The 27,532-nt window shown below is 48.1% G+C and overlaps 1 protein-coding gene across 3 annotated transcripts in view; it reads right to left on the reverse strand.

The window, feature by feature from the left end:
* cidec (cell death inducing DFFA like effector c) overlaps nt 1-27,532 on the reverse strand; it is a 389,787-nt gene that overhangs the window by 69,156 nt on the left and 293,099 nt on the right. For all 3 annotated transcript variants that reach the window (XM_077199198.1, XM_077199197.1, XM_077199199.1), the window contains exon 4: nt 20,580-20,729. In XM_077199198.1, coding sequence (XP_077055313.1) covers nt 20,580-20,729 — 150 coding nt within the window. The remainder of the gene's footprint in view (nt 1-20,579; nt 20,730-27,532) is intronic.

The following is a 27,532-nucleotide window of genomic DNA, read 5'->3' on the forward strand; positions in this document are numbered from 1 at the left end:
CCTGAGTCTCCTGTTAATCTGTTGGACTACGTTAATGGTTTTCGTCGTAGGTTGTTTTTAGCCTGTGAGATGGCGACGGACAACCTGACTAAAGCCCAACAGAAAATGAAGAGTTGGTATGACCGTCGAGCTGAACCAAGGGTCTTTAGTCTGGGTGATCAGGTTTTGGCCTTGTGGCCAATATTAAATTCTCCTTTCCTTGCAAAATATACGGGTCCTTATAGGGTGATTCGACAGGTGTCAGACCTGAATTATTTACTTTCTACACCAAATCGCAGGCATTCTACTCAGCTCTGTCACATAAATCTGTTGAAGTCCTATTATAGCAGGTCTTCAGTCTCTGGGACAGCAGAGTCTAGTGACCGGGTGATGGCCGTTTCTTTAGCCGCTGCTGTTGAGGCTCCTAGGGCCTTGGAGACTCCCTACATGGTTGCAGCTTGTAGTGGTGAGGATATGGTAGGTCCTGATAACGGTATGTTGAAACCTCGTCTGAGGAACTCTGAAAAACTGGGGGAGTTGAATACATTGTTTGGACATTTGCCAGAGGAACGGGTATTAGAACTGTCGTCTTTGTTGTCTGATTTTCCTTCTTTATTTTCAGATACACCATCATGTACTCATTTAATTGAGCATGATATTGATGTTGGTGACGTAGAACCAATAAGACAGCGGTTCTATCGGGTGTCACAAGATAAACAGCGACATTTAGAGGCAGAGGTGAAGTACCTGTTGGATAATGGGTTGGCTAAGCCTTCCTATTCGAGTTGGGCTTCTCCCTGTTTATTGGTCAGTAAACCTGATGGGACATATAGATTCTGTACTGATTATCGTAAATTGAATAACATCACGAAATCAGATTCTTTTCCACTTCCAAGAGTTGAAGATTGTGTTGATCGTGTAGGATCCGCAAGGTTTGTGAGTAAGTTTGATTTGTTGAAGGGTTATTATCAAGTCCCTTTGTCACCTCACCTGAGCTCAGGAAGTTTCAGCTTTTATAACATCATCTGGGCTATATTCTTACTCTGTTATGAGTTTTGGTTTGCGAAACGCTCCAGCCACATTTCAGCGACTTACGAACCGTGTCGTATCTGGTTTGCAGGGGTGTGCTGTGTACCTTGATGATGTGGTTGTGTATAGCGAGGAGTGGTCTGAACATCTGGACCGTGTTCGGGCTCTTTTTGCTAGGCTTGTTGATGCTCGTCTCACTATAAATCTGGCCAAGTGCGAGTTTGCCCAGGCTACAGTTGCATATTTGGGGAAGATCGTAGGGCAGGGTCAAGTGAAGCCAGTCCATGCAAAAGTGGTGGCTATTGATAAGTTTCCTGTTCCTACCACCAAAACCGAGTTGCGGAGCTTTTTGGGGATGGTAGGGTATTACCGTAGTTTTTGTTCCAACTTTTCTACGGTAGTAGCCCCTTTGACCAACCTCTTAAAAACTAAAGTGAAGTTTGAATGGACTGTGACCTCTCAGATTGCTTTTGATAATGTCAAGTTGTTGTTGACCTCTGCTCCAGTTTTGATGGCACCCCGTCTAGATCAGCCTTTCTGGATGCAGGTTGATGCAAGCCATGTGGGGGCTGGTGCGGTGCTCCTGCAGAGTGATGAGAAGGGTGTGGACCGGCCAACATGTTATTTCTCAAGAAAGTTTAATTGTCATCAGTTGAATTATTCAACTATTGAGAAGGAAACATTGGCGTTAGTTTGGGGTCTACAGCAGTTTTATGTATATTTAGCTGGGGGAGCTGTTCCTATCACTGTTTACTCTGACCATAATCCACTGACATTCCTCCACTCTTTGAAGAGTCCGAGTCAGCGCCTTATGCGCTGGGTTTTATTTTTACAGCCATACAATTTAGAGATACGGCATATTCGGGGCGTGGACAATGTGATGGCAGACGCTTTGTCCCGTGCTCCGGGTGGGCTGGATTGAATGTTTTGTCTTGTCCCATTTTTCTCTCTTCCTGTTTCTACACTCTGTTCTTCTGCTTAGTCTCCTTAAATGTAGCTTTCCAGGTACCGGGATTTGCTGGAGTTCTGGGATGAGGAGGGGCGATTGGAGCTGCTGGAGGGTAGAGGGGTTGGGGGCCTGTGGACAGAAGAGTTTTTCTGTCCAGTCTATGTATGCGGATTATCCATATCTCGGAACTAAAGTTAAGTGCTCACTTTTAGATAGAAAAAAAAGAAAATAAAAGAAAAAAATAAAATTGTTTATTTTGTTGTGTGGGGTTTTGAAGGTTTTTGCAGAGGCCTTTTAGGGGCCTCTGTTTTAAGGGAGGGGGTGTGACGGTCTCGGACCAGTCAGCTCCTCCTCCTTTGCGGTTTTCTGTTCATTACGTCTCCTCTATAGGTGAGAGGAGCGCAGGTGTGGTGTGTTGCAGATGATTGCTCCAGGACCGCGTGTGGTTGCTTCCAGTATCCTGGGTGTTAAAAGCTTTCCAGACTTGGTTGAAAAGGGGGGACCGCTTCTCCTTCTCTCCTGCACCGTTTTGCTGATTTTTGTTTCTTTTTGCATGACACTTCACATACCCTGATCGCTTTTGTTTTCGTTTCAAGTTGTAGCTACATTTATACTGACTTCTTTTTATGTTGCTCATTCTTTGTCTTTAATAAATATATTATTTGAAATCAAATAATCCGCGTGGTCTCCCCTCTCTGTTGCATAGGCCGGCACGGGCAGTATGTAACAACATCCCAGAGAACGGTCGACTCGGTACCCATGTGTTATTTAGCCCTAGGTTCATTTTTACCCGGAATTGTCCTTTAAACACGGTCGAGCCGTCGCAGGAATAATATCACAGGAAGTGTTAATAATGAAGCAACATGGGTATATTGGTGCATACAACATAATGAAGCAGCAAGTGTACTGGTGCATACAACATACAGACCAGCTGTTACAAGCAGGTTATACCTAATCACAACATCTGGAATAAATCCACGGGACGAGCGAAGTGCACAAGCAGAATAATAGGGCAGACAGCTGAAACTACCGCATACTGAAAAGATGCAGAACACAGAAGGTTGTGCAATAAATGCATTAGTCGTCGAGGTAGTACCAAACGTGGGTTCGTGGAAAAACGCCCATACAAATAAGCTGCCATTGGGCGCACTATGGGTCGGAGGGATCGTAGGGTGAATTTGGATGACAATTGCCCACAGACTTGTAGAGAAGTGGGCCTTTATTACTAACCCCCCTTTTCACGGAACCTTACCTACTTGCCACGGAATAGGTGGTTTTCGGACACCTCTAGTGGGCGATAGAGAGCATATTGCCCCATGACCCCCCCCCCCCCCCCCCCCCAGCCCACAAACCCACTATTTGTCCAATAACCCACTATATTGGGCAAACTTCACGTTGACGGCAAATCGCTCAGGGGGCCCCAGAGATTAACGTAAAATTGATATTTAATCAATTTTATTCATTTTTATCAGTCATGACAACAAAATATAAAACAGCATCCCACCTGTAACTTATTTGACGGGGTCCAAATAGGCTGTCTGTGGTCAATGCATTAACAGGTCATATTTCATAATTACAGTGGTTTTATGAGGTGAAACCTACTGTACACCACACAGGGGACACAATACAACACACTGATGTACATTAAAGCTAATAATTATGCATAATTAGCCTAAATATGGACTGTCCATGAACAGCCTATTTGGACCCTGTCGAATAAGCTACAGGTGGGATGCTGTTTTTAACTTAGACATTTTCAGCGAGTGAATCCCCGTAATGATTAGGCGATTTCATCACATGTGGTGAAGTCCCACCTGCAACTTATTTGACGGGGTCCAAATAGGCTGTCCGTGGTCAATGCATTAACAGGTCATATTTCACAATTACAGTGGTTTTATGAGGTGAAACCTACTGTACACCACACAGGGGACACAATACAACACACTGATGTACATTAAAGCTAATAATTCTGCATAATTTGCCTAAAAATGGACTGTCCACGGACAGCATTTAGGGCACCCGTCAAATAGGTTACAGATGGGATGCTGTTTTTGACTGTAACGCACTTAACGGGGTACTACGGACCCCAGTCTTTGCGGACCGTCTGAGGGGACCCTGAGGGGCCACAGATTTCAAATCGGAGCCATTCGGAGCTATTGGAACCGATCTAGAACCCTGCGATCCGGGATCTAGAGCCGGAGGCCCCTCGACTACCAGGGCGGCGAATTTGGAGGCGGTGCGACCTTTCGACCCCTGTATTTCCGCCCTCCCGCGTGCAACTTATTCAGTTTAAACTTCACAGGCGCTTCCAGGTCAAGGGGGGCTTTTTTCGGCCAAACGAGCAGTTTTGGGCTGGAACTCTAGAACCCGTCCCCGGGGCCCGTGAAGGGACGCATATGTCAGTTTCGGGCCGATCGGGCGTTTCCTTCGAACCGTTTTGCTGAAACACATACTTAGAACCGATCTAGAACCACCAAACCCGTGATCTAGAACCGGGGGCCCCCGGACTACCCCCGTGCCGAATTTGGGGCCGCTGCGACCTTTCAACCCCTTTTGGCCCCTGTTTATTTGACGTCCCATGTGCAACTTGTTCCATGGGGCTGTTGGTGGCCAATTAGCGTGAAAAAAGGTCAGAGGGACGCGGAACTCTAGAACCCGTCCCAGGGGCCCGTGACGGGACGCATACGTCAGTTTCGGGCCGATCGGACCTTTCTGTCACACGTCCACCAAACACCTGTGAAAATGAATGGGATAAGTCACACGTGTCAGTGGCCCCTGTTCGGCCCCCGGAGGTCCCACGGGCCCCAAACACTGCGTGCCGGACCCCCTCGGGCCCCCGAACGACATATCAGGAGGACGAGTCTCTAGAACTCAGGGCTAATTTTTTTTCCACATTTGTTCAAGTTTCTCTTCAAAGGCCACTTGCACTCATAGTCAGCTCATAGACTGGCATTCCCTCTTGAAGGGTCAAACTGAAAACACACTCGGAACCGATCTAGAACCACCAAACCCGGGATCTAGAACCAGGGGCCCCCGAACACCCACCGCGTCGAGTTTGGGGCCGCTGCGACCTTTCGACCCCTTTTGGCCCCTGTTTTTTTGACGTCCCACGTGCAACTTATTCCATGGGGCTGTTGGTGGCCAAATAGCGCGAAAAAAGGTCAGAGGGACGCGGAACTCTAGAACCTGTCCCAGGGGCCCGTGACGGGACGCATACGTCAGTTTCGGGGCCGATCGGACCTTTCTGTCACACGTCCACCAAACACCTGTGAAAATGAATGGGATAAGTCACACGTGTCAGTGGCCCCTGTTCGGCCCCCGGAGGTCCCAGGGGCCCCAAACACTGCGTGCCGGGCCCCCTCGGGCCCCCCAACGACATATCAGGAGGACGAGTCTCTAGAACTCAGGGCTAATTTTTTTTCCACATTTGTTCAAGTTTCTCTTCAAAGGCCACTTGCACTCATAGTCAGCTCATAGACTGGCATTCCCTCTTGAAGGGTCAAACTGAAAACACACTCAGAACCGATCTAGAACCACCAAACCCGGGATCTAGAACCGGGGGCCCCCGAACACCCACCGCTTCGAGTTTGGGGCCGCTGCGACCTTTCGACCCCTTTTGGCCCCTGTTTTTTTGACGTCCCACGTGCAACTTATTCCATGGGGCTGTTGGTGGCCAAATAGCGCGAAAAAAGGTCAGAGGGACGCGGAACTCTAGAACCCGTCCCAGGGGCCTGTGACGGGACGCATACGTCAGTTTCGGGCCGATCGGACGTTTCCTTCGAACCGTTTTGCTGAAAACACATACTTAGAACCGATCTAGAACCACCAAACCCGTGATCTAGAACCGGGGGCCCCTGGACTACCGCCGTGCCGAATTTGGGGCCGCTGCGACCTTTCGATCCCTTTTGGCCCCTGTTTATTTGACGTCCCACGTGCAACTTGTTCCATGGGGCTGTTGGTGGCCAATTAGCGCGAAAAAAGGTCAGAGGGACGCGGAACTCTAGAACCCTTCCCAGGGGCCTGTGACAGGACGCATATGTCAGTTTCGGGCCGATCGGGCGTTTCCTTCGAACCGTTTTGCTGAAACACATATTTGGAACCGATCTAGAACCACCAAACCCGTGATCTAGAACCGGGGGCCCCCGGACCACCGCCGTGCCGAATTTGGGGCCGCTGCGACCTTTCGACCCCTTTTGGCCCCTGTTTATTTGACGTCCCACGTGCAACTTGTTCCATGGGGCTGTTGGTGGCCAATTAGCGCGGAAAAAGGTCAGAGGGACGCGGAACTCTAGAACCCGTCCCAGGGGCCCGTGACGAGACGCATATGTCAGTTTCGGGCGGATCGGACCTTTCTGTCCACCCTTCACCGAGCACATGGTCCAATTAATGGCAGCCCTCTTGCACGCACAGAAAGACATATGCTCAGTAGAACCAAAGCGAGGAGATTTTTGCACAAAAAAAATTATACACTTGGAACCGATCTAGAACCCTGCGATCCGGGATCTAGAACCGGGGGCCCCTCGACTACCAGGGCGGCGAATTTGGAGGCGGTGCGACCTTTCGACCCCTGGATTTCCGGCCGCCCACGTGCAACTTGTTCAGTTCAAACTTCACAGGCGCTTCCAGGTCAAGGGGGTGTTTTTTGGCCAAACAAGCAGCTTTGGACGAGGAACTCTAGAACCCGTCCCAGGGGCCCGTGACGGGACGCATACGTCAGTTTCGGGCCGATCGGGCGTTTCCTTCGAACCGTTTGGCTGAAACACATACTTGGAACCGATCTAGAACCACCAAACCCGTGATCTAGAACCGGGGGCCCCCGGACCACCGCCGTGCCGAATTTGGGGCCGCTGCGACCTTTCGACCCCTTTTGGCCCCTGTTTTTTTGGCGTCCCACGTGCAACTTGTTCCATGGGGCTGTTGGTGGCTAATTAGCGCCAAAAAAGGTCAGAGGGACGCGGAACTCTAGAACCCGTCCCAGGGGCCCCGTGACGGGACGTACGTGTCAATTTCGGGCCAATCGGACCACCGTCCACCAAGTACCTGTGAAATCGCATTGAATAAGTTGCACGTGTCACTGAAACTCGTTCGGCCCCTGGAGGTGCTAGGGGCCCGAAACTTCTTGGAAAGCTGCGTCACTCGGCCCCGGAAAGCACACAGAGAGGGGAACGTCTAGTCACACAAAAAAAACACTTGTTGCCCAATGTCCACAGAACACCTATGAAAATCAATGGGATAAGTTGTACGTGGGACGCTTTGCCGTTTGGCCCCTGGGGGCCCTGGCGGCCCCAAACTTGATCTGCCTGCTGTCACTGGGGCCCAGAAAGACCCTGGGGGATGGAGAAAGCTGAACCATGCGTGGATCAGGCCGAACCGCCGAAACGCACACTTGGGAACCACGTAGAACCTTGAAACTAAGGATCTCGCCCCGGGGCCCGCTGGGCTACCCTCACGCCGAATTTCGAGGCCCTGTGACTTTTCGTCTCAGAGTTAGAGACACAGTGACTTGAGACAAAAAACAGGTGGTTAGGGGTCAAAATAGGCACTTCGTGGTACTGAGGAAGACTACGGTGAAGTTTAGGTGGTTAGGGGACCCCATAGGCACTTCGTGGCAATGAAGAAGAAAGAAGGTGGTTAGGGGTCAAAATAGGCACTTCGTGGTACTGAGGAAGACTATGGTGAAGATTAGGTGGTTAGGGGACCCCATAGGCACTTCGTGGCAATGAAGAAGAAAATAGGTGGTTAGGGGTCAAAATAGGCACTTCGTGGTCCTGAGGAAGACTATGGTGAAGTTTAGGTGGTTAGGGGACCCCATAGGCACTTCGTGGCAATGAAGAAGAAAATAGGTGGTTAGGGGTCAAAATAGGCACTTTGTGGTACTGAGGAAGACTATGGTGAAGTTTAGGTGGTTAGGAGACCCCATAGGCACTTCGTGGCAATGAAGAAGAAAATAGGTGGTTAGGGGTCAAAATAGGCACTTCGTGGTACTGAGGAAGACTATGGTGAAGTTTAGGTGGTTAGGGGACCCCATAGGCACTTCGTGGCAATGAAGAAGAAAATAGGTGGTTAGGGGTCAAAATAGGCACTTCGTGGTACTGAGGTGGACTATGGTGAAGAGTAGGTAGTTGGCGGACCCCAAAAGCACTTGGTGGCCACGTGGTGCAATGGCACCCCCAGAGTCGTCCACAGAGAGCCTATGCTAATATATGCTAATCTCGGCCACTTTATATGCGATTTTGGAAAAGTGACACGGCACCACTGAATAAGCAGCTCGTGTCGTCCATTTCGAGCACGCGGACCTCGAAGTGTCGGTGCTGACAATGGCAACTTAAATGAATGGGGAAAATACCACGAACAGCTTGACTTCCCTTACTCGCATTATTGATCCATCCGAACGCCCGATTACTCCCGAGTGCATTTTGCCCGAGAAAGTAGTTATCTCCACACTCGTATGGGAGGTCGAATCGAAGCTCAAGACGGCTTTAGAAGGGGTAATGCCTCCGCCTGGTTGCCCACCGAATCGTTTGTTTGTTCCGGAGGGGTTACGGTCCGACGTCATTCGATGGGGTCACTGCTCCAACGTGGCTTGTCATCCAGGAGTAAATCGTTTAGTAAAGCAATGATTCTGGTGGCCACTTATGGCTCGCGACATTCACAATTTTGTTTTGGCTTGCTCAGTTTGTGCCATTGGTAAGACATCTAACCGACCTCCTGATGGGTTACTTCGACCGCTGTCTGTCCCTTCGAGACCCTGGTGCCACATTGCGCTAGATTTTGTCACCGCCCTCTAATGGTATGATGGTTGTTTTAACCGTAGTGGACCGGTTCTCGAAGGCGGCACATTTCATTCCCTTGCCCAAATTACCGTCAGCCAAGGAGACAGCGGTTACTGTAATTTATCATTCGGTTACATCGCCTCCCGATTGATGTGGTTTCTGACAGGGGTTCCCAATTTGTGTCCAAATTCTGGCAAGAATTTTGTAGGTTATTAGGAGCTACGGTCAGCTTGTCTTCGGGTTATCATTCCCAGAGCAATGGTCAGACCGAGCGAGCCTACCAGGATTTGTAGAGAATCTTGCGATGTTTGGTATCCAAGAATCCTTCATCCTGGAGCCAACAACTTTCTATGGTTGAGTACGCACATAACTCGTTATCAGTGTCATCCACGGGCCTCTCTCTGTTTGAGTGTAGTTTAGGATACCAGCCACCTATTTTTCCGAGTCTGGATTCCGAGGTCGCGGTCCCCTCCGCTCACGCCTTCGTCCAGAGGTGCCGCTGCACATGGACCAGAGCCCGTGAGACTCTGCTCCAGGTGGGAGCGTGCACAAAGGCTAAGGCCGATCGCCACCGGTCGACACTTCACGTATACGTCATGGGTCAAAAAGTGTGGCTTTCTACCAAGAACATTACGCTCCGTTCCGTTTCCAATAAGGTAGCTTCCAAATTTATTGGCCCGTTTCCTGTAACCAAGATTATTAGTCCGGTGACAGTCCGACTCAAACTTCCTCCGGCGTACAGGAGAATTTATCCCGCCTTTCATGTCTCAAAGATTAAGCCCGTTTTTTACTCTCACATTAATCCGCTGATCCCGGTCCCCCCATACACCTCCCCTGTCTTTCGTCTCTTGTTTGTCAGATCGTTGCATGAGGTTATCCCGTGTTCGTGCTTGTTCCTGTGTTCCTCGTGTTTCCTGTTTCAACGAATACGGATTACTTCACTCCCGTTCTCACCACTGGTTCACCGTCACCATCTCAAGTCATCTCCGGATCGCCCATCTCAGTCCTTGCGTCACACTTATTTGACAGGGTCCAAATAGGCTGTTCGTGGACAGTCCATTTTTAGGCTAATTATGCATAATTGATAGCTTTAATGTGCATCAGTGTGTAGTATTGTGCCCCCTGTGTGGTGTACAGTAGGTTTCACTTAATAAAACCACTGTAATTATGAAATATGACCTATTAATGCATTGACCACGGACAGCCTATTTGGACCCCGTCAAATAAGTTACAGGTGGGCCCTTACTTTGCCCACCTGTAACTTATTTGACAGGGTCCAAATAGGCTGTCTGTGGACAGTCCATTTTTAGGCTACAGTGGGCCCTTAATTTTCCCACCTGTAACTTATTTGACAGGGTCCAAATAGGCTGTTCGTGGACAGTCCATTTTTAGGCTAATTATGCATTATTAATAGCTTTGATGTACATCAGTGTGTTGTATTGTGGCCCCTGTCTAGTGTACATTAGTTTTTACCTAATAAAACCATTGTAATTATGAAATATGACCTATTAATGCATTGACCACGGACAGCCTATTTGGACCCCGTCAAATAAGTTACAGGTGGGCCCACCTGTAACTTATTTGACAGAGTCCCTGTAAGCTGTCCATGAACATGCCATTTTAAGTCTAATAATGCATAGTTCTTCTGATGGGACACATAGGCCATTTGTGGCCACACAGGCGGTCAGTGGGATGAATAGGCCGTTCGTGGTCACATAGGTGCACAGTGGGATGAATAGGCTGTTCGTGGTCACACAGGCGGTTAGGGGGATGAATAGGCTGTCCGTGGTCACTGGGCGGGGCCACGGGCCGTCACTTAGATTGGCCGTGGACAGACGGGCCGTTCGTGGTCAAACAGGCTGTCAGTGGGACGAATAGGCTGTCCGTGGTCACTGGGCGGGGCCACGGGCCGTCACTTAGATTGGCCGTGGACGGACGGGCTGTTCGTGGTCAAGCAGGCTGTAAGTGGGACGAACAGGCTGTCCGTGGCCAGACAGGCGATCAGTGGGATGAATAGGCCGTTCGTGGTCAAACAGGCTGTCAGTGGGACGATTAGGCTGTCCGTGGTCACTGGGCGGGGCCACGGGCCGTCACTTAGATTGGCCGTGGACAGACGGGCCGTCCGTGGTCAAACAGGCTGTCAGTGGGACGAATAGGCCGTTCGTGGTCACTGGGCGGGGCCACGGGCCGTCACTTAGATTGGCCGCGGCCAGACGGGCGGTCAGTGGGATGAATAGGCCGTTCGTGGTCAAACAGGCTGTCAGTGGGACGGATAGGCTGTCCGTGGTCACTGGGCGGGGCCACGGGCCGTCACTTAGATTGGCCGTGGACAGACGGGCCGTTCGTGGTCAAACAGGCTGTCAGTGGGACGAATAGGCTGTCCGTGGTCACTGGGCGGGGCCACGGGCCGTCACTTAGATTGGCCGTGGACAGACGGGCCGTTCGTGGTCAAACAGGCTGTCAGTGGGACGAATAGGCTGTCCGTGGTCACTGGGCGGGGCCACGGGCCGTCACTTAGATTGGCCGCGGACAGACGGGCCGTTCGTGGTCAAACAGGCTGTCAGTGGGACGAATAGGCTGTCCGTGGTCACTGGGCGGGGCCACGGGCCGTCACTTAGATTGGCCGTGGACGGACGGGCCGTTCGTGGTCACATAGGCTGTCAGGGGGACGAATAGGCTGTCCGTGGTCACTGGGCGGTCGGTGGGATGAATAGGCCGTGCGTGGTCACATAGGTGGTCGGTGGGATGAATAGGCTGTTCGCGGTCACACAGGCGGTTAGGGGGATGAATAGGCTGTTCGTGTCAGTGGGCGGGGCCAGGGGCCGTCACTTAGGTTGGCCGTGGGCGAAAAGGCCGTTCGTGGTCACACAGGCGGTTAGGGGGACGAATAGGCTGTTCGTGTCAGTGGGCGGGGCCAGGGGCCGTCACTCAGGTTGGCCGTGGGCGAAAAGGCCGTTCGTGGTCACACGGGCGGTTAGGGGGACGAATAGGCTGTTCGTGTCAGTGGGCGGGGCCAGGGGCCGTCACCCGGGTTGGCCGTGGGCGAAAAGGCCGTTCGTGGTCACACAAGCGGTCGGTGGGACGAATAGGCTGTTCGTGTCAGTGGGCGTGGCCAGGGGGCTGTTCGCAGGTCACAGGTGGGACGGACGGGCACTCCGTGGTCGGTGGGTGGGGTCAGGGAATTTCGCGAAAGGGCGGTCAGGGGGATGCGCGTGCGCTCCGTGGACGCCCGCCCGCAACCTTTTCGTCGCGCGTCGAATCGACTGAGGGCGGTCGGCGAGTCGCCCCCCTGTGGTGGACGCCTGTATCGCGGGCGAGGGGGCTGGATTTCGTCGGGCTCCGGCGGCCCGGCGCCGTCGCCTGGTCCCCAAAAAATCACCTAGGGGGCGTCGCGCAGGGGTCCACTAACCTCCTACCACGGACTACCTTTCAAGCTGTCCGCGGACCCCTTCCCTAACCCGGTGGCCTAAAGTGAGATAAGGAATCGGGTTTGATGTTCTTGGAACCTGGGCGGTACGAGAGTGAGAAGTCAAAACCTCCGAAAAAAAAGTGACCACGAGCCTGCCTGGAGTTGAGTCTTTTAGCAGATCAGATATATTCAAGGTTCTTATGATCAGTCCAAACGATAAAAGGTACCCCCGACCTCTCTAACCAATGACGCCACTCCTCCAACGCTAACTTGACGGCCAACAACTCCCTGTTACCAAGTTCATAGTTACATTCGGCAGGTGATAAACGATGGGAGAAAAACACGCAAGGATGCATCTTGTTGTCTGAGGAAGCGCGTTGAGAAAGAACTGCACCTACCCCCACCTCTGACGTGTCGACCTCCACCACAAACTGACGTGTGGGATCAGGGGCGATTAGGATAGGAGCCGAAACAAAGCGGCTCTTTAGGTTGGTAAATACAGCCTCGGCTATATCAGACCACCTGAACGTCGTTCTGGGGGAGTTCAAGGCGGTCAGAGGTGCGGCTAGTTGGCTGAAATTTTAAATGAACCGCCGATAGAAATTGGCGAAGCCCAGAAACCGCTGTAGGGCCTTACGGGAATCTGGACTTGGCCAATCTATCACAGCCTTAACCTTGTCAGGATCCATACGCACTCCGTCAGAAGAGACGATGTAACCTAGGAAAGAAACAGACTGTGCATGAAAAGCGCATTTCTCCGCCTTTACAAAAAGCCCATTCTCTAGCAACCTCTGAAGCACTCGTCTGACGTGTTGAACGTGTTCCTGGAGAGACAAAGAAAAAAATCAATATGTCATCCAGGTAAACATATATGAACTGATCTACAATGTCTCTCAACACATCATTGACGAGTCTCTGGAAAACTGCTGGGGAGTTGAAAAGACCGAACGGCATAACCAAGTATTCAAAATGCCCCTTGGGGGTGTTAAACGTGGTTTTCCATTCATCTCCCTTCCTGATGCGAACCAAATGATAGGCGTTACGTAAATCCAATTTTGTGAAAATGGATGCTCCCTGCAACCTCTCGAAAGCTGAAGACATCGATGGCAAAGGATAAGTATTCTTTACCGTGATGTTGTTCAGCTCTCGGTAATCAATACAAGGTCGCAGAGAACCATCCTTCTTTACAACAAAAAAGAATCCCGCCCCCACAGGAGAAGAGGAAGGTCTGATGAACCCGGCCACTAGAGAATCAGAAATATATTCTCCATGGCCTCCCTCTCGGGGACAGAAAGAGAGTAAAGATTGCCTTTAGACGGAGACTTACCTGGTAGTAAATCTATTGCACAGTCATGGGGACGATGCGGAGGGAGAGAAGCAGCACGAGATTTACTGAACACTTCCTTCAGGTCCAGATACTCCGCGGGCACGTTTGACAGATCCGCTGCTTTCTCCTGAAATACAGAACTAGAAACAGATGGACAGGCAGACACAAGACAAGACTCGTGACAGGACTCTCTCCACTCGGAAATGGAGTTGGAGCCCCAATCCACCCGAGGATTGTGCTTTACAAGCCACGGGTGACCCAAAACAATAGGTGCGACAGGGTTGTCCATAAGGAGGAGAGTGATGGTCTCCGTGTGGTTGCTGGAAGTGACGAGGGTTATAGGGTCAGTTGTGAGTGAGATGTTGGGGAGTTATTGACCATTGAGGGCACTGACGGAGATCTGATGAGAGAGAGACGTGATGGGGAGATGGGGAGGTGTAATTTGTGTGCAAGATGATGGTCCATGAAATTACCCTCCGCTCCAGAGTCCAGAGTGCTTGACAGGTGTACGTGCTGTTAGCCCATCTCAGCCTAACCGGAAGGAGAGTGGATGGTGAGGGCTTCTTGGCGGCGATCCCACCCGATAGTAGCCTCAACTTTACTATCGGGCTTGCTCTTTTACCGGCCAAGAGCGTAGAAAGTGTCCAGAGCCACCGCAGAAGAGGCAAAGTCCATGGGACCGCCGCCTCTCTCTCTCCTCCCGGGAAAGCCGAGCTCTCCCCACCTGAATGGGCTTGTGATCGAGGACGGGACTGACCGAGTTCTCCTCCCCGTTGTCTCGAAGTCTTGCGTCTCTGGGAGATAGATTGGGGTGGAAACTCTGACTGAGACGACCGAGACGGGCATCTACTCGCAGTGCCAGGTCGATGAGACCGTTGAGTCTGGGAGGCAGGTTCAGTAGATAAATCTCCCTTTGAACCCGGTCGGCCAGCCTAAGCAGGAACATATCCCACTGCGCCTCCTCGTTCCACTTGCACTCGGCCGCCAGCGTACGGAACTCAATGGAATAGTCAGCTACTGAAGCGTCTCCTTGTTTGAGATCCGCGAGTCTTCTGGCGGCCTCCTTGCCGGCTACAGCTCGGCCGAAGATCCTCTTCATCTCGGCGGATAGTGCATGGAACGAGGCGCAGCATTGGTCCTGGTTCTCCCACACCGCCATTCCCCACAAGGCCGCTCGTCCCGTCAGCAACGTCAGTACGAAGGCCACTTTGGACTCCTCCGTCTCAAAGGTTCTGGGCTGCAGAGAGAAATGCATCAAACATCTGGTGAGAAATGCTCTACAGAAACTGGGCTCACCGGCATAACTCTCAGGAACAGGTAGGCGAGGCTCAGGTCGACTCCGTGGTTCTGGTGAGTTGGGGGAAACAGGCGGTGTGGGCGGCGCAGCGGGAATGCTAAGCTGTTGGATCTGCTGGGTGAGCTCGGACACCTGCGTCACGAGCGCTTGGACAGTGGGTCCGGTGTTAGAGATGCTCTCTTGCTGCTGATCCATCCGGGAAACGCTGTGGTTGATAAACTCTGCAAACGATGTTGAACTTGCTGCTTCCATGGTTGGTCAGATCGTTCTATAATGATAAACAGGCTGGAAGCAATAACAAGTGCAAAGGTTTTTATTAACAATGGTTCACTCAGAAATCTCAGGACAGTCAAATGACAGAAGGTAGAACTCAGCGAAAGCAGGCAGTCACTCAGAGGCAGAGAGAGTCAGACCAGGAACACAGACAGCAGGAGAGTGTGACGCAGGGACTGAGATAGGCGTTCCGGAGATGACTTGAGATGGTGATGCTGAACCAGTTGTGAGAACGGGAGTGAAGTAATCCGTATTCGGTGAAACAGGAAACACGAGGAACACAGGAACAAGCACGAACACGGGATAACGTCATACAACGATCTGACAATCAAGAGACGAAAGACAGGGCATTAAATAGGCTGGTAGATGATTTGCAGCTGTCGCTGATAATGATAATCAGCGGTAACACCCACATGAAACAATCAGTGTAACGAGACCCACTCACATACACAAACACATCAAACCAAAATGAGACAGCGGGTCTACCAACCCTGACACTGGGTTACAGAGACTGCCTGGTCCTCCCCATTTGTATGCCCTCAGGACTGATGTTGTTGCTAAGAAGCTGCAACAAAGGCTTGTTTGACTACTCTCCAGTTTGAAGAATAGACGATGCTGGCTCATTGCAAATCATGTCCGAAAAACAGAGATATGATGAAAGGAATTTTACATCTATCTGTGGGGAACCACTGTGGTTCATCTCAAGCTTGAGCAAACGTCCTTTAAACATTAAACCAAGGTTCTGACTCTCTGTGGTCATTAAAAAATCCCATGGCAAGAGTAAGAGTGTAACCCCGGTGTCCTGGCCACATTCCCTCCAATGGCCCTTACAATCATGGCCTCCTAATTATCCCCATCCATTGAATTAGCTCTATCACTCTCTCTCTTCTCCGCTGTTATGTCCCAGGATGTGCTAATATCACTTGTTGTGGGAAAATGCTTGTGTGCCCTGTGTTGTTCTCTGTTTGTCTTCCTCACTCTCTCTCACTCATGGTTAATTACCATCCGCTGCAACTCATTGTGATCATGCCTGATACTGAGCAGAGGATTATAAATGATGCACTCAGAAAAGCATGTGCTGAGGAACATTTCTCCCCAGCCTTAGACTGGAAATTGTGTGTGCATGTTAAGTGAGAACCTGTGCTTATCTTTGAGTTAGGAGTGGAACCTATGCTCATCTGTTGTGTGACAACAGTTATTTAGCTTACTTTCAAGAGTTGACTTTTTACCTGTCGGTAAATAAAATGTATTGTATTACTTCTTATTAACTCTGTTCACTTATTGATGACTATTTGGGAAATGTAGGGAGGGGGTGTTTTTTTTTTGTATATACATTTTTCCTCCTGTTTTGTGTTAGAGAGGAAGCTCAGGGAAGTTTGTGTTGTTGATTTTCATCTTTGTTTTTATGCAGGGTAGGTAGCTCCCTTAACCCTTAGTTAGCTTCTGTTTTGTTTACTATTTTAGGCCATGCTATCTCCTGAAGACTTATTCACGTCTTTTGTTAACCTTTTTGATATATGAAGTAAATGAATACTTTTAATTTTCCTTAAAGTTGTGTATGTTTTCACTCTTAGACTGAGGCTAAAGTGTGTTCTCCACGTATTTTTATGTCTCTACGTTACTTTTTTATTATCAATTTTCTTTTCTTTTGTTACCTCCCCTCCTGACCCCTAGACTGGGAGGAGAACGTAACATCCACCTATAGCTGGTGTGTGGTGAGCGCACTGGCGCCGTTATACTGTGACTGCCGTTGCATCATCCAAGTGGATGCTGGACAAGCGGTCAGTCCTATTCTCTCCTATTCAGTCCTATTCTCTCTAATGCGTCATATTCTCTCATCCACACACACACCTCTCTCTCTTTCTATGGGTCTATGGAATTGTCAGTCAGCAGTCAATAAAGCTGACTTCATTCCAGCCTTTGCATCTCATTCTACTCTTAATATATTGGGCTTGACTGAGACCTGGATCCGGCCAGAAGACTCAGCAACCCCTGCTGCTCTCTCTAACAACTTGTCTTTCTCCCACACCCCTCGTCAGTCTGGGAGGGGTGGGGGTACTGGTCTTCTCATTTCTAACAACTGCAAATACTCAACTCTCTCATCTCTATGCAATAAAAACTCGTTTGAATATCATGCAATTACACTTACAACTCCCATTAGGATCCATATTGTAGTTATTTATCGCCCCCCCCCCCAGGGCAACTGGGAAGCTTTGTTGAGGAGCTGGATGTGCTGCTGCCTCTTTCCCTGAGGATGGCATCCCACTCGTAGTCTTTGGTGATTTCAACATTCTTCTAGAAAAGGCGTATGCAACAGACTCCATCTCTCTTCTAGCCTCATTCGATCTCAAACGGCTCATCACCACAGGTACTCACAAATCAGGCAACCAACTGGAACTGGTTTACACACGCAACTGCATCCCAGACAACATTTTGGTGAAAACTCTCCATGTTTCAGATCATTTCCTCATTACTTTCAATCTACAACTAGCTACCCATGCTCCACCAACTCCCCTACCAGTTACTTTCAGACGTAACCTGCGCTCACTTTCTCCTTCCCATCTTTCCTCTGCTGTGTCATCTTCACTTCCCTCACCCTCACAATTCTCATCTCTAGATGTGAATACCGCAACAGATACTTTAAGCTACGCTTTAACTTCTTCGTTAGACAATATCTGCCCTCTCTCCTCCAGGCCAGCACGCACTACTCCCTCTAACCCCTGGTTATCTGAGGTTCTTCGTGAAAACCGGACCAAACTCAGGGCAATGGAGAGGAAATGGCACAAATCAAAAGACACGTCTGACCTGAGAATGTATCAATCTTTGCTCTATTCCTTTTCTGTTGATGTTCACGCTGCAAAATCTTCATATTTGCACAGCAAGATCAACAGCGCAATTAACACACAAACACTTTTCAAGACATTCAACTCTCTCCTCTGTCCACCTCCACCATCACCCACCTCCTCTTTAACTGCTGATGACTTTGCTAACTTCTTCACCAACAAAACAACCTCTATCAGCAGTCAGTTCTCAACTCCACACACACAGGAACCCAAACCATCCTCTCCCACTACTAGAAACCTTCTCTTTACCTTCTCTCTGCTAACCGAGGAAGAAGTATCTAAACTTCTCCTCTCCAGTCATCCTACCACCTGCCCTCTAGACCCCATCCCCTGACACCTTCTACAAGCCATCTCTCCCACACTTCTACCAGCACTCACACACATCATAAACTCATCCCTCCACACTGGCATTTTCCCTACAGCATTCAAGCAGGCTCGGGTAACTCCACTGCTTAAAAAACAACATTAGACACATCACTTTTAGAGAATTACAGACCTGTCTCTCTCCTACCATTCATTGCGAAAACACTTGAACGAGTTGCTTTCAACCAAGTGTCATCTTTCCTGTCTATGACCAACCAGCTAGATGACAACCAATCTGGCTTCAAGAAAGGCCATTCAACCGAGACTGCACTACTATCAGTCACAGAAGCCCTGCTGAGAGTCAGACCAGGAACACAGACAGCAGGACCCATCTGGGACCCATCATACAGGCACATGGTTTCTCTTACCATTGCTATGCTGATGACACACAGCTCCACCTCTCATTTCAACCAGATGATCCCACAGTAGCACAGTAGCACACTCGCATCAAATATAAAGCTTTGACGCTTGCTTACAGATCTACTACAGACTCAGCTCCGTCCTACTTTCACTTCCTACTACAAGTCTACGTCCCTACCAGAAGCCTACGATCGGCCACGGAGCGACGGCTCGTGGTGCCATCACAGCGAGGCACTAAATCACTCTCCAGAACATTCTCATTCACGGTTCCATGCTAGTGGAATGATCTCCCCACCCTTGTCCGTAATGCAGAATCCCTGACATCATTCAAAAGACAACTGAAAACTCATCTCTTCTGTGAGTACTTAACATAAAAAAAAAAATTTACAAAAAATGTCTTCTCTTTTAAATCTTTCCTTCCCTTTTAACTCTTCCCTTGTCTGGCTTTTGCTACTCTGAGCAATGCCTGAACTTTGTATTTTGAGCACTTCTTGCGTTGTTCTTCCTTCGTCACGATGACTCGCTTGCTTTAGTCCTCAGATGTAAGTCGCTTTGGATAAAAGCGTCTGCTAAATGACTAAATGTAAATGTATATGGATGCTACACACTGGTGGTGGTTGAGGAGAGACCCCTACATGATTGAAAAACACTTTGGCTGTACAGTAGTACAAATGAAAGCGCTATATAAATGCCTCATTCATTTAAACATTGTAACAGGAAACCACTGCAATCCTCTGCTGAGTAGGGAGCTGGATTGACCATGGAACTGGCACAGAGAGAGATGGTGGTGAGCGTTGAAGATAATGACATGATGACTCATAGTCGTGCGATATGGAGTGTCTTTAAAAACACTATTTTGTGCTGAATTACTTCCTTCCACCACGGATTAAAATCTCAAATTGACAGTTTAAGAGATGAGCCCAAGCTTCAGATACTGAAACTTAACTTTGCCTTTAGCCAAATCAATTTGCCCTAGAACAATTAATAAATTAAGACCAAAGATTGCCCGTTTGATATACCCAAAACTAATTTTTATCTCATCTTTAACCTCTTTGTGCATAAGCGGCAAATTCCCCAAGGACTGGCCAAGATAAAGCTGTTCTTGGTGGGTACATAAGCACTAATGGCCACTGACGGACTGGAGCTCACATCTCCGAATACATCTAAACAAATTTTTTAAACAGGGGTTTGAAAGTAAAATGCATATTTAAGGTCTAAACGACTACGTTCTCACCAAAAAAAACCTCTTAAAACTACATTATGTGACCAAATAAAATTAGCATTTGTAAATTTATAGTGTGCTCCCCCGACATTGAAGCTTGCTGTGATAAATGCAGTCAGTATAGATCAGGCAGAAACAAGCAGAGTGATACAAATAGTGAAGCTGTTTCCAAATGGTTTCAGTAAAATATTGTATCCCTGGAAAAGGCTCTCAGGCAATCAGATTTGAGAACCAGAACAAACTGTGGTAACACTTTATTTCGATAGTCCACTTTAGACATTCTACTAACTATAAGTAACTTTGCAACTACATGTCAACTAACTGTCATTAGAGTATTAGTAGACTGTCTGCTTAATATCTGCTAACACTTTATTGTGTTGGTCCCCCAAAAGATATTCTACTGACTGTAAGTAACTTTACAACTATAAGTCAACTTGTTCTCCTAACCCGAACCCTAAAACCTAACCCTAACCTAACAGTCTACTACAGTCTACTAATACTCTAATGACAGTTAGTTGACATGTAGTTGAAAAGTTACTTATAGTTAGTAGAATGTCTAAAGTGGACTATCGAAATAAAGTGTAACCCAAACTGTTTATATATATATATATATATATATATATATATATATATATATATATATATATATATATATATATATATATATACAGAATTCATTTAAAATGTTACAGTCAATATCAACAAATATTGCTGTGTGCTGTTAATCCAGAGCCTTAGTTTAAAAAAAAACTGACCTGCTGTGGGGCCCACTTTTGTCCTTTCCCTAAGACCATGAGGTCAGTGTTGTCCTTTAAGGTCTTAAAAAAGTCCTCAGTATCCACTCCAGTTCCATCCTCATCCAACACTAAAGCACTGACACAATGCATGTGAAAGACATCCATCACCTAGAAGGGAAAAATCATTTCTTCCTTAAAGGGTCATGAAACCCTAAACCAAATTTTCTGAGATTTGAACAGAGGTATGTGTGTTGAACAACATTGAAGACAATGCCAGATTTAATAGTAGGTTGAAAATAGTTACATTTTATTTTTTTCCGCTATTTTCGTATTCCGAGTTTAAAATCATGTGCTTTGTGCTTTGATGACTCATTGGTCTCTCATAATTATTAATGAGACTGAGTTTTCATATCCTATGAGTAGACACTGTCTCTTAATTATTCATGACACCACGTGAATCTTTCCAATGATAGACATGTCAAACTGTGATATCGCGTAGTAGATGAGAGAGCCAATCATGGGACTCAAGTGTTTGTTTTTGTGGTGCAAAAGTTCAAGTGCGTTGAATATGTTTCCCTGCGATGCTGCCAGGGCTAGACTCTGGCTCCGAGCGGTTGGTTGGCCATCAACCACGGACACATCTAAATTATATGTGTGTCACCGATGTTAAGGCCAAGGGTTATTTACCACACTCCGGAGGAGCAGACACCAGAGGACAGAAAACCAAGGTAAGTTTAAAAAGTAATTTTTTTTATTAAAATTAAAAAGGGATAAAAACAGGGGCTGGGACGTTCGGGGCTGTGGCATTGGTACGATACAGGGAGGGGAGTGCTGGTAGGTATTCTTCCGTTCTTCAGGTAAACATATTCCTCACTGGGTGGGCTCGTGGGACGGACAGTGACTTCTCTCATCTTCAGCCTCGTTGAATAAGCTCGTAGGACAGACAGTGGCTTTTCTCGTCGTCAGACTCGTTAAATAGCTCGTAGGACAGACAGTGACTTTTCTCGCCGTCAGACTCGTTGAATAGCTCGTAGGACAGACAGTGGCTTTTCTCTTCGTCAGCCTCGTTGAATAAGCTCGTAGGACAGACAGTGGCTTTTCTCGTCGTCAGACTCGTTGAATCAGCTCGTGGGACAGACAGTGGATCAAACACAGCAGTCAGCAGACTCACAGAACAGCAATAGCAGTATACAGCGGCGGACGGCAGAATCCCTGTTCACAGAACAGCAATGGTGAGTACAGAATCCAACAGTTAATAACTGAGTCTTTGCTTACCACAGGACAACAATAGCAGAATACAGCAGCGGACGGCAGAATTTCTCTGTTCACAGAACAGCAATGGTGAGTACAGAATCCAACAGTTAATAACTGAATCTTCGCTTACCACAGGACAACAATAGCAGAATGCAGCGGTAGACTCTCTGTTCACAGAACAGCAGAGGGGACAGATCAGTTTGAACGAATCTTCAAAGTTATGGGTCAATTTCATCCGTCAGAGACTCAGAGAAAACACAGTTGTTTGATCTCCCCACACTTGTGCATAAATCACTCTTGCAAGTCTCCACACGTGTTTGTTTCACTCTTTCAGACACTGCAAACTTACTCTACCTTCACAGTGATTTATCAACTCGTTTCTCTTCATAGGGTGAATGATCCAAGGAATAGTGGTCTCAGAAGATGAACATGGATTCAGCGATCTTCCCAGCCGTTACCATTACTGTTCTATGCTCTGTCAACAGGATAACACACACTGCCCACAAACACAGGTTAGTCGTACACTGGTGATGGTAAATCTTTACATGTGATTTTCTCCAGAAGGTAGATCATAAAAGAGTGCACTTAATTTTCCCTCGGTGAATCGCGTGAATTCTGCAGCGGGTTTCCACTCTCCTTCTTTCTCTGTGAAGTTTTCTCACTTACTTCGTTGCGTTGCTGTTCGTGGTTTCTTTTAAAAGACTCACTTAATGAGCATGTCTCGGGGGACTCAACATAGAACACTGATCAGGTCTTAAACCGCTGCTTTCTGCACCTGTCACCTGTCACCGCTCACTGCCACTGCCACTGCCACTGCCACTGCCACTGTCACTGCCACTGCCACTGCCACTGCCGCTGCTACAATCCACTCGCGCACTCTTGTAGAGCTTTCCTACTGCCCGAGCATTTTTCCTCCTCTCTACAGTGCTTCAAGCCCCTCTCTTTATACTCCTTTTTCCCGGACACATGCTTCAATGAAGCGCTACTCACTGGCTTCAGCTGGCGCTTGTTATGGTCGGCGGCCATGACAGGTAAACCCAGCACCGGCCCGGTGTTACACCGGCATTCCTTCCCCCTGGAAACGAGTCAACAATTTTTTGGTTCCCGGTTTGTTCACCCGGTGACATGTGCAACAAACAGAGCTTTGAGAACTGGAGAATGGCGGACTTCTAAGGGGTTAGATTTCGGTCACAATTCTGTGCGCGCAAGATCACATTTTGAGCAAGCAAAAGGTTACTTGGCATGCGCGTGAACTGAGTTTTGCGGAGAAATGTTTGTCTCGCAGATAAGAAAATATTTAGAGCGAACGAAAATCAATTTTGCATTTAAAATAAGTATTTGGATGTGCGCAGACATTCTCTTTCGCATGTGCAAAGTTTCACTTTCTTGCTCCTCTCATCTCCAGCTTTGAGTGCTCACTAAGTGCAGACGGCTCGCTTGCTCAACACAACCCAGCGTTACAATATGCCCTAATTCCAGCCAATCAGAGATGAGGCTGCTAATTTCTGATTGGCTTGCTTGACAAACAATCACAAGACTCCCTGCATCACCGACTGTGGATGAGGAAAAATACATGGTGGAAGATGTTTATGTTTATGTTTAATTTGTTTAATGGCTTGAACACTTCAATTTAAGTTCAAGTGTCTACCAGTCGACGACCACAGTTTATGTTTTAGCTTATTTTTAAGCTAATTTTTTTTAGCTTATTTTTAATCAAAATCAAAACCTACTATTACTTGAGGTGTAGCAAACACTGGGACATGCCATTATAATAGTACGATTTGATTTTGATTAAAAATAAGCTAAATAAGCTAAAATAAAATTGCTTAAGAATAAGCTAAAAAATAAACTGTGGTCAAAGAGTATAGAAGTACCAAGAGACAAAACTCCGTTGTAGTTTTGACAACAAACGCTAGATGGCGCTGCTGTCGCGCTGTCGCCATTTTGGTCTGAACTAACGGTTTTACCGTTAGCACAACTGTACAGCATTATGTCTGGAAATAATTGGAAACAAAGAAAACAGTGTTCTGCCATCAACTGCAACAACTACCAGTGTACAACCAATCAACTAGCATTTCATATATTCCCCAAAGATCCAGAGAGGTAAAGTAGAAAAGGTTTTTATTAACGTTAAAGTGAGCAGCGTACGTATGTCTCCATACGTAAATAGCGGCATGGAGGTGTACAACAGTGAGTGCAGGGAAGTTGTGTGTGACAAGGAAAAGTGCAAAAACACTCTTGTATACATGGTCAGAATATTCAATAGAGTCAGAATCCATCATATATTACGGACCCAAAATTGACAACTCTCACAGCCCAAACCGAAGCGCAACAGAACATTTCTTAAAGCTAAGTCATCTGTAAATCTGTACATTAACTCTCTCTTTCTGTATCCAATGTATTGCGTTGTACAAAGTTTTTATCAGTCAATATGAATTAAATTATAATAAAACTAAAGACTAAAACATATAGAACAGCTAATACACTTACCAATGCCATTCTATCTGTAGTAAATGTGTGCACTTTACTTGCACAATGTTTGATTTGTTGTGTGTAATGCAGGCAGAAATGATGTGGTGATCTACTTACCATCACCAATTTTATTACTGTTCATTTTGTGATGATTTCTATTACTATTAAATATTCTCTCTTGTGTTGTCCCTTTCACCTACTCACTGTTCATTGTGTTTTGGCTTTTTCAAGGAATTTGTCAATCATTTTGTGAGGAACATGGGCTGTTGTTACTGGTGTTGTAAAATTGTGGTGTGTATGAAAACGGGAGTTACCCCCAAAAGTTATTGGGGTAAATAAATAGCCTATTTGACAGCTTCATGCTCTATGACAAAATTGTTTAATTATAAAACGATCCATAAGCATTATTTTGTTGTACATTATTCAACACGCCGTTTTATAGGCTATAGAGATATTAAAAACGTCTCAGGTTACGACTGTAACCTATGTTCCCTGAGAACAGGGAACGAGACAATACGTCAACGACGCTATGGGGAGAACGCCTCAGGCGTGACAGGTGTCTGAAATCACTATCAAATCACGTCAATCATATTGACCGGCGACAGCCCGTGAATCATTAGCGTGAATGATTAACGTGCGACCTGGAAGTATAAAGGGGCGCCTTGCAAACATGACAAATCACCTTATCGTCTGAAGGGACTGTACGGTAGGCAAGCCCCGCGGCATGGCAGGGAGACGTATTGTCTCGTTCCCTGTTCTCAGGGAACATAGGTTACAGTCGTAACCTGAGACGTTCCCTTTCGAAGGGAACTCAACAATACGTCAACGACGCTATGGGGAACGATATACCAACGCCGCCATGCTAAGGGGAGTGCATGCCAAGTGGCAGTGACAACTGTCAGAACCAGCAACTTCAAATGAAACGCTAGAACCACTCACCCTCAGGTCACACTGGGCTGTCAGTGACAGCATTCCCTACGGTCATAGCCCAAGCTACAGCCTCACAGAAAAACCTTCATAAACATGGTTAAATGAAAGGTCTACCTGGGCCGGCTCCGGGCCTGGAACCTCAGCTTCCAATTAGAAGGGGTCCCTTCTAGGGAATGTGGCTAGGGAACCCAAGGGAACCCCAGCCAGTCACTATTCAGGGGAACGTACTCACCCCGAAATGCCACCAGGACGGCCTGACCTGGCACCAGTACATAGACACTTAGTCTGGCCAAATCCTGTCTGTCTGAAGACAGAGCCTCTGGACAAATGCCTTAAGTAAGGCATCCAACCCGAGGGACTGCGAAGCTGGCAGTGAACCACTCGGCCCGGATCTCAGAGACGGGATATCCTGGAGAGTATGACTCAGCATAGTGCTTTCCGACCCTTGCTAGCGAGGGGAGTTTCTCTACTCGATCCACGGATCAACCCAGTGTCTGTGTTTCAAAACACTGAGGAGGCCTGTGAAGGCCTAAGGGCTGATCTAACTGGGAGGCCTCACGAGAGGCCTACGACCGTCTGACCAGACCCAGGCAGCCGCATGCTCATAGAGACCCTCGTGAGGGGAGCACAAGGTCTACCTGGTAGGCAAACCAGGCTGTAGGCAGAAAAGGTTCCGTCCTTTAGCAGAGAATGAACACTTTAGCGAGCCAGGGCGCAAGCTCGCCTTCAGCAGCTGCCTATTAAGGCTAGCTGAAACTGATAGCAAGAGACCACTAGCTTCATAAACCCAGCACCACTAGGGAGCGTTACAGGGAGGCCCGGAGAGGCCTACTACCTGATCCAAAGTATAAGGTGGCCTGCTAAGGCCAGCCAGCTGGGGACTCGCCTATCAGGGAGGCCTGGTCGGGCCTACTAGCTAATAGCAAGTCATATTCTGCCATAAAGTACACTGTTGGAAACCATACTACACAGCGCCTACAGCATCCTGGTGCCTAATCACATTGCCCATGGCAGTGTACTCCGCAAAAAAGCTAGCACCCTTAAAACAAGGGGAGTACAACATACGCCACTCTGCCTCAACGGAGGCCCCAGTTAGTCAGGGGCCTACCATCTAGCATGGGCGTCAGCTCAGGGCAATGCTCTGGCTTCAGGGGAGCGTACTTCGACCAAAGAAGAAGTGAAGCTTACTTCATACTCGACCCGAGCCATAGTGGTGCGAGGTGGGATAAAACAGAACTGGGAGTGAAGTGCTCAGACCTACCCTGTATCACAGGGGAATACTCACACCTCACCCTGAGGTTATCAGGGTGCGGGCCTGCCAGCGGCTCTAGGGGTGACAGAAATGTATCTGTGCCCAACCTAGGGGAGTGGGGCTTGAATGAAAGCCAACCACCTACAACCTAGCGCTCGAGCAGTAGCTCAGCTCAGTGAAGCCTAAACTGGCGGCCTAAATCCATAGGCCAGTTCTGCATGGCAGGGTCGGGCAGGAAACCCAGTCTTCTTCGTGAAGCGAAAGACGGCCTAACCCTGCTCAATAAAGACATATATACCACGGAGGCCTGTTTGAGGCCTACCATGTCCTTACAAACCATCCTCAGCACCACGCTGCATTACTCTAGTCACCCCAGAATGCAGAGAAGGGGGCGGGCCTTGGCCTAACGACTCCCACGGGAGGAGGCTGTTTATACAGGGATGCTAGAAACCAACATTCACACAGTGAAGGGTCAGAGGAAGAAATGCTAAATTTTTTTAGCAGAGCGCCTCTAATATCCCTGGCACAGCCTAGGCCAGCTACAGAGGCGGCCCTGGTGAGGGCCAGCCTGCAAGCATAGATCTATCTGAGGGCTCGGAGGAGCCACAGCCTTACTAAAGAATATAGTCTGTATTATTCCATACAAAGGGCTGCAGAATCGCTCAGCCTAATGAAAACCCACACAGAGCTCAAGGGGCGACATACTCAGGAAAAAGTCAAAACGGACCTGTGGGCCGGACATAAGATCTATCTGAAGCTCTAGCGTCAGTCAACACTCTAAGTAAAACAATTTAAAGAGAGAGACCAACCACTCTACCCTGAGGTGGCTAGCAGCCCGAAGGCTAACACAGTTACCGTTCTGGCCACCCAACGGGGAACTTCAGGGCCCTGATAATCCAATAAAGTTCTCTTACCTTATTACCTTGACATGACCCCATGACTCTATACAGGGAACGAGGTCTGTAAAGAGAGATATGTTATTTTTTAATCACAAGAAGTACTCTTTGAAAAGACCAGCAGCTCACCTGCGGCGTGCGGAGTGAAGACTCGCCAGATAGTTCTT

Source organism: Siphateles boraxobius, unplaced genomic scaffold, assembly GCF_051911475.1.
Source record: "Siphateles boraxobius isolate OS27281-9 unplaced genomic scaffold, OSU_SipBor_1 41, whole genome shotgun sequence".
In the NCBI taxonomy this organism is placed as follows: Eukaryota; Metazoa; Chordata; class Actinopteri; order Cypriniformes; family Leuciscidae; genus Siphateles; species Siphateles boraxobius.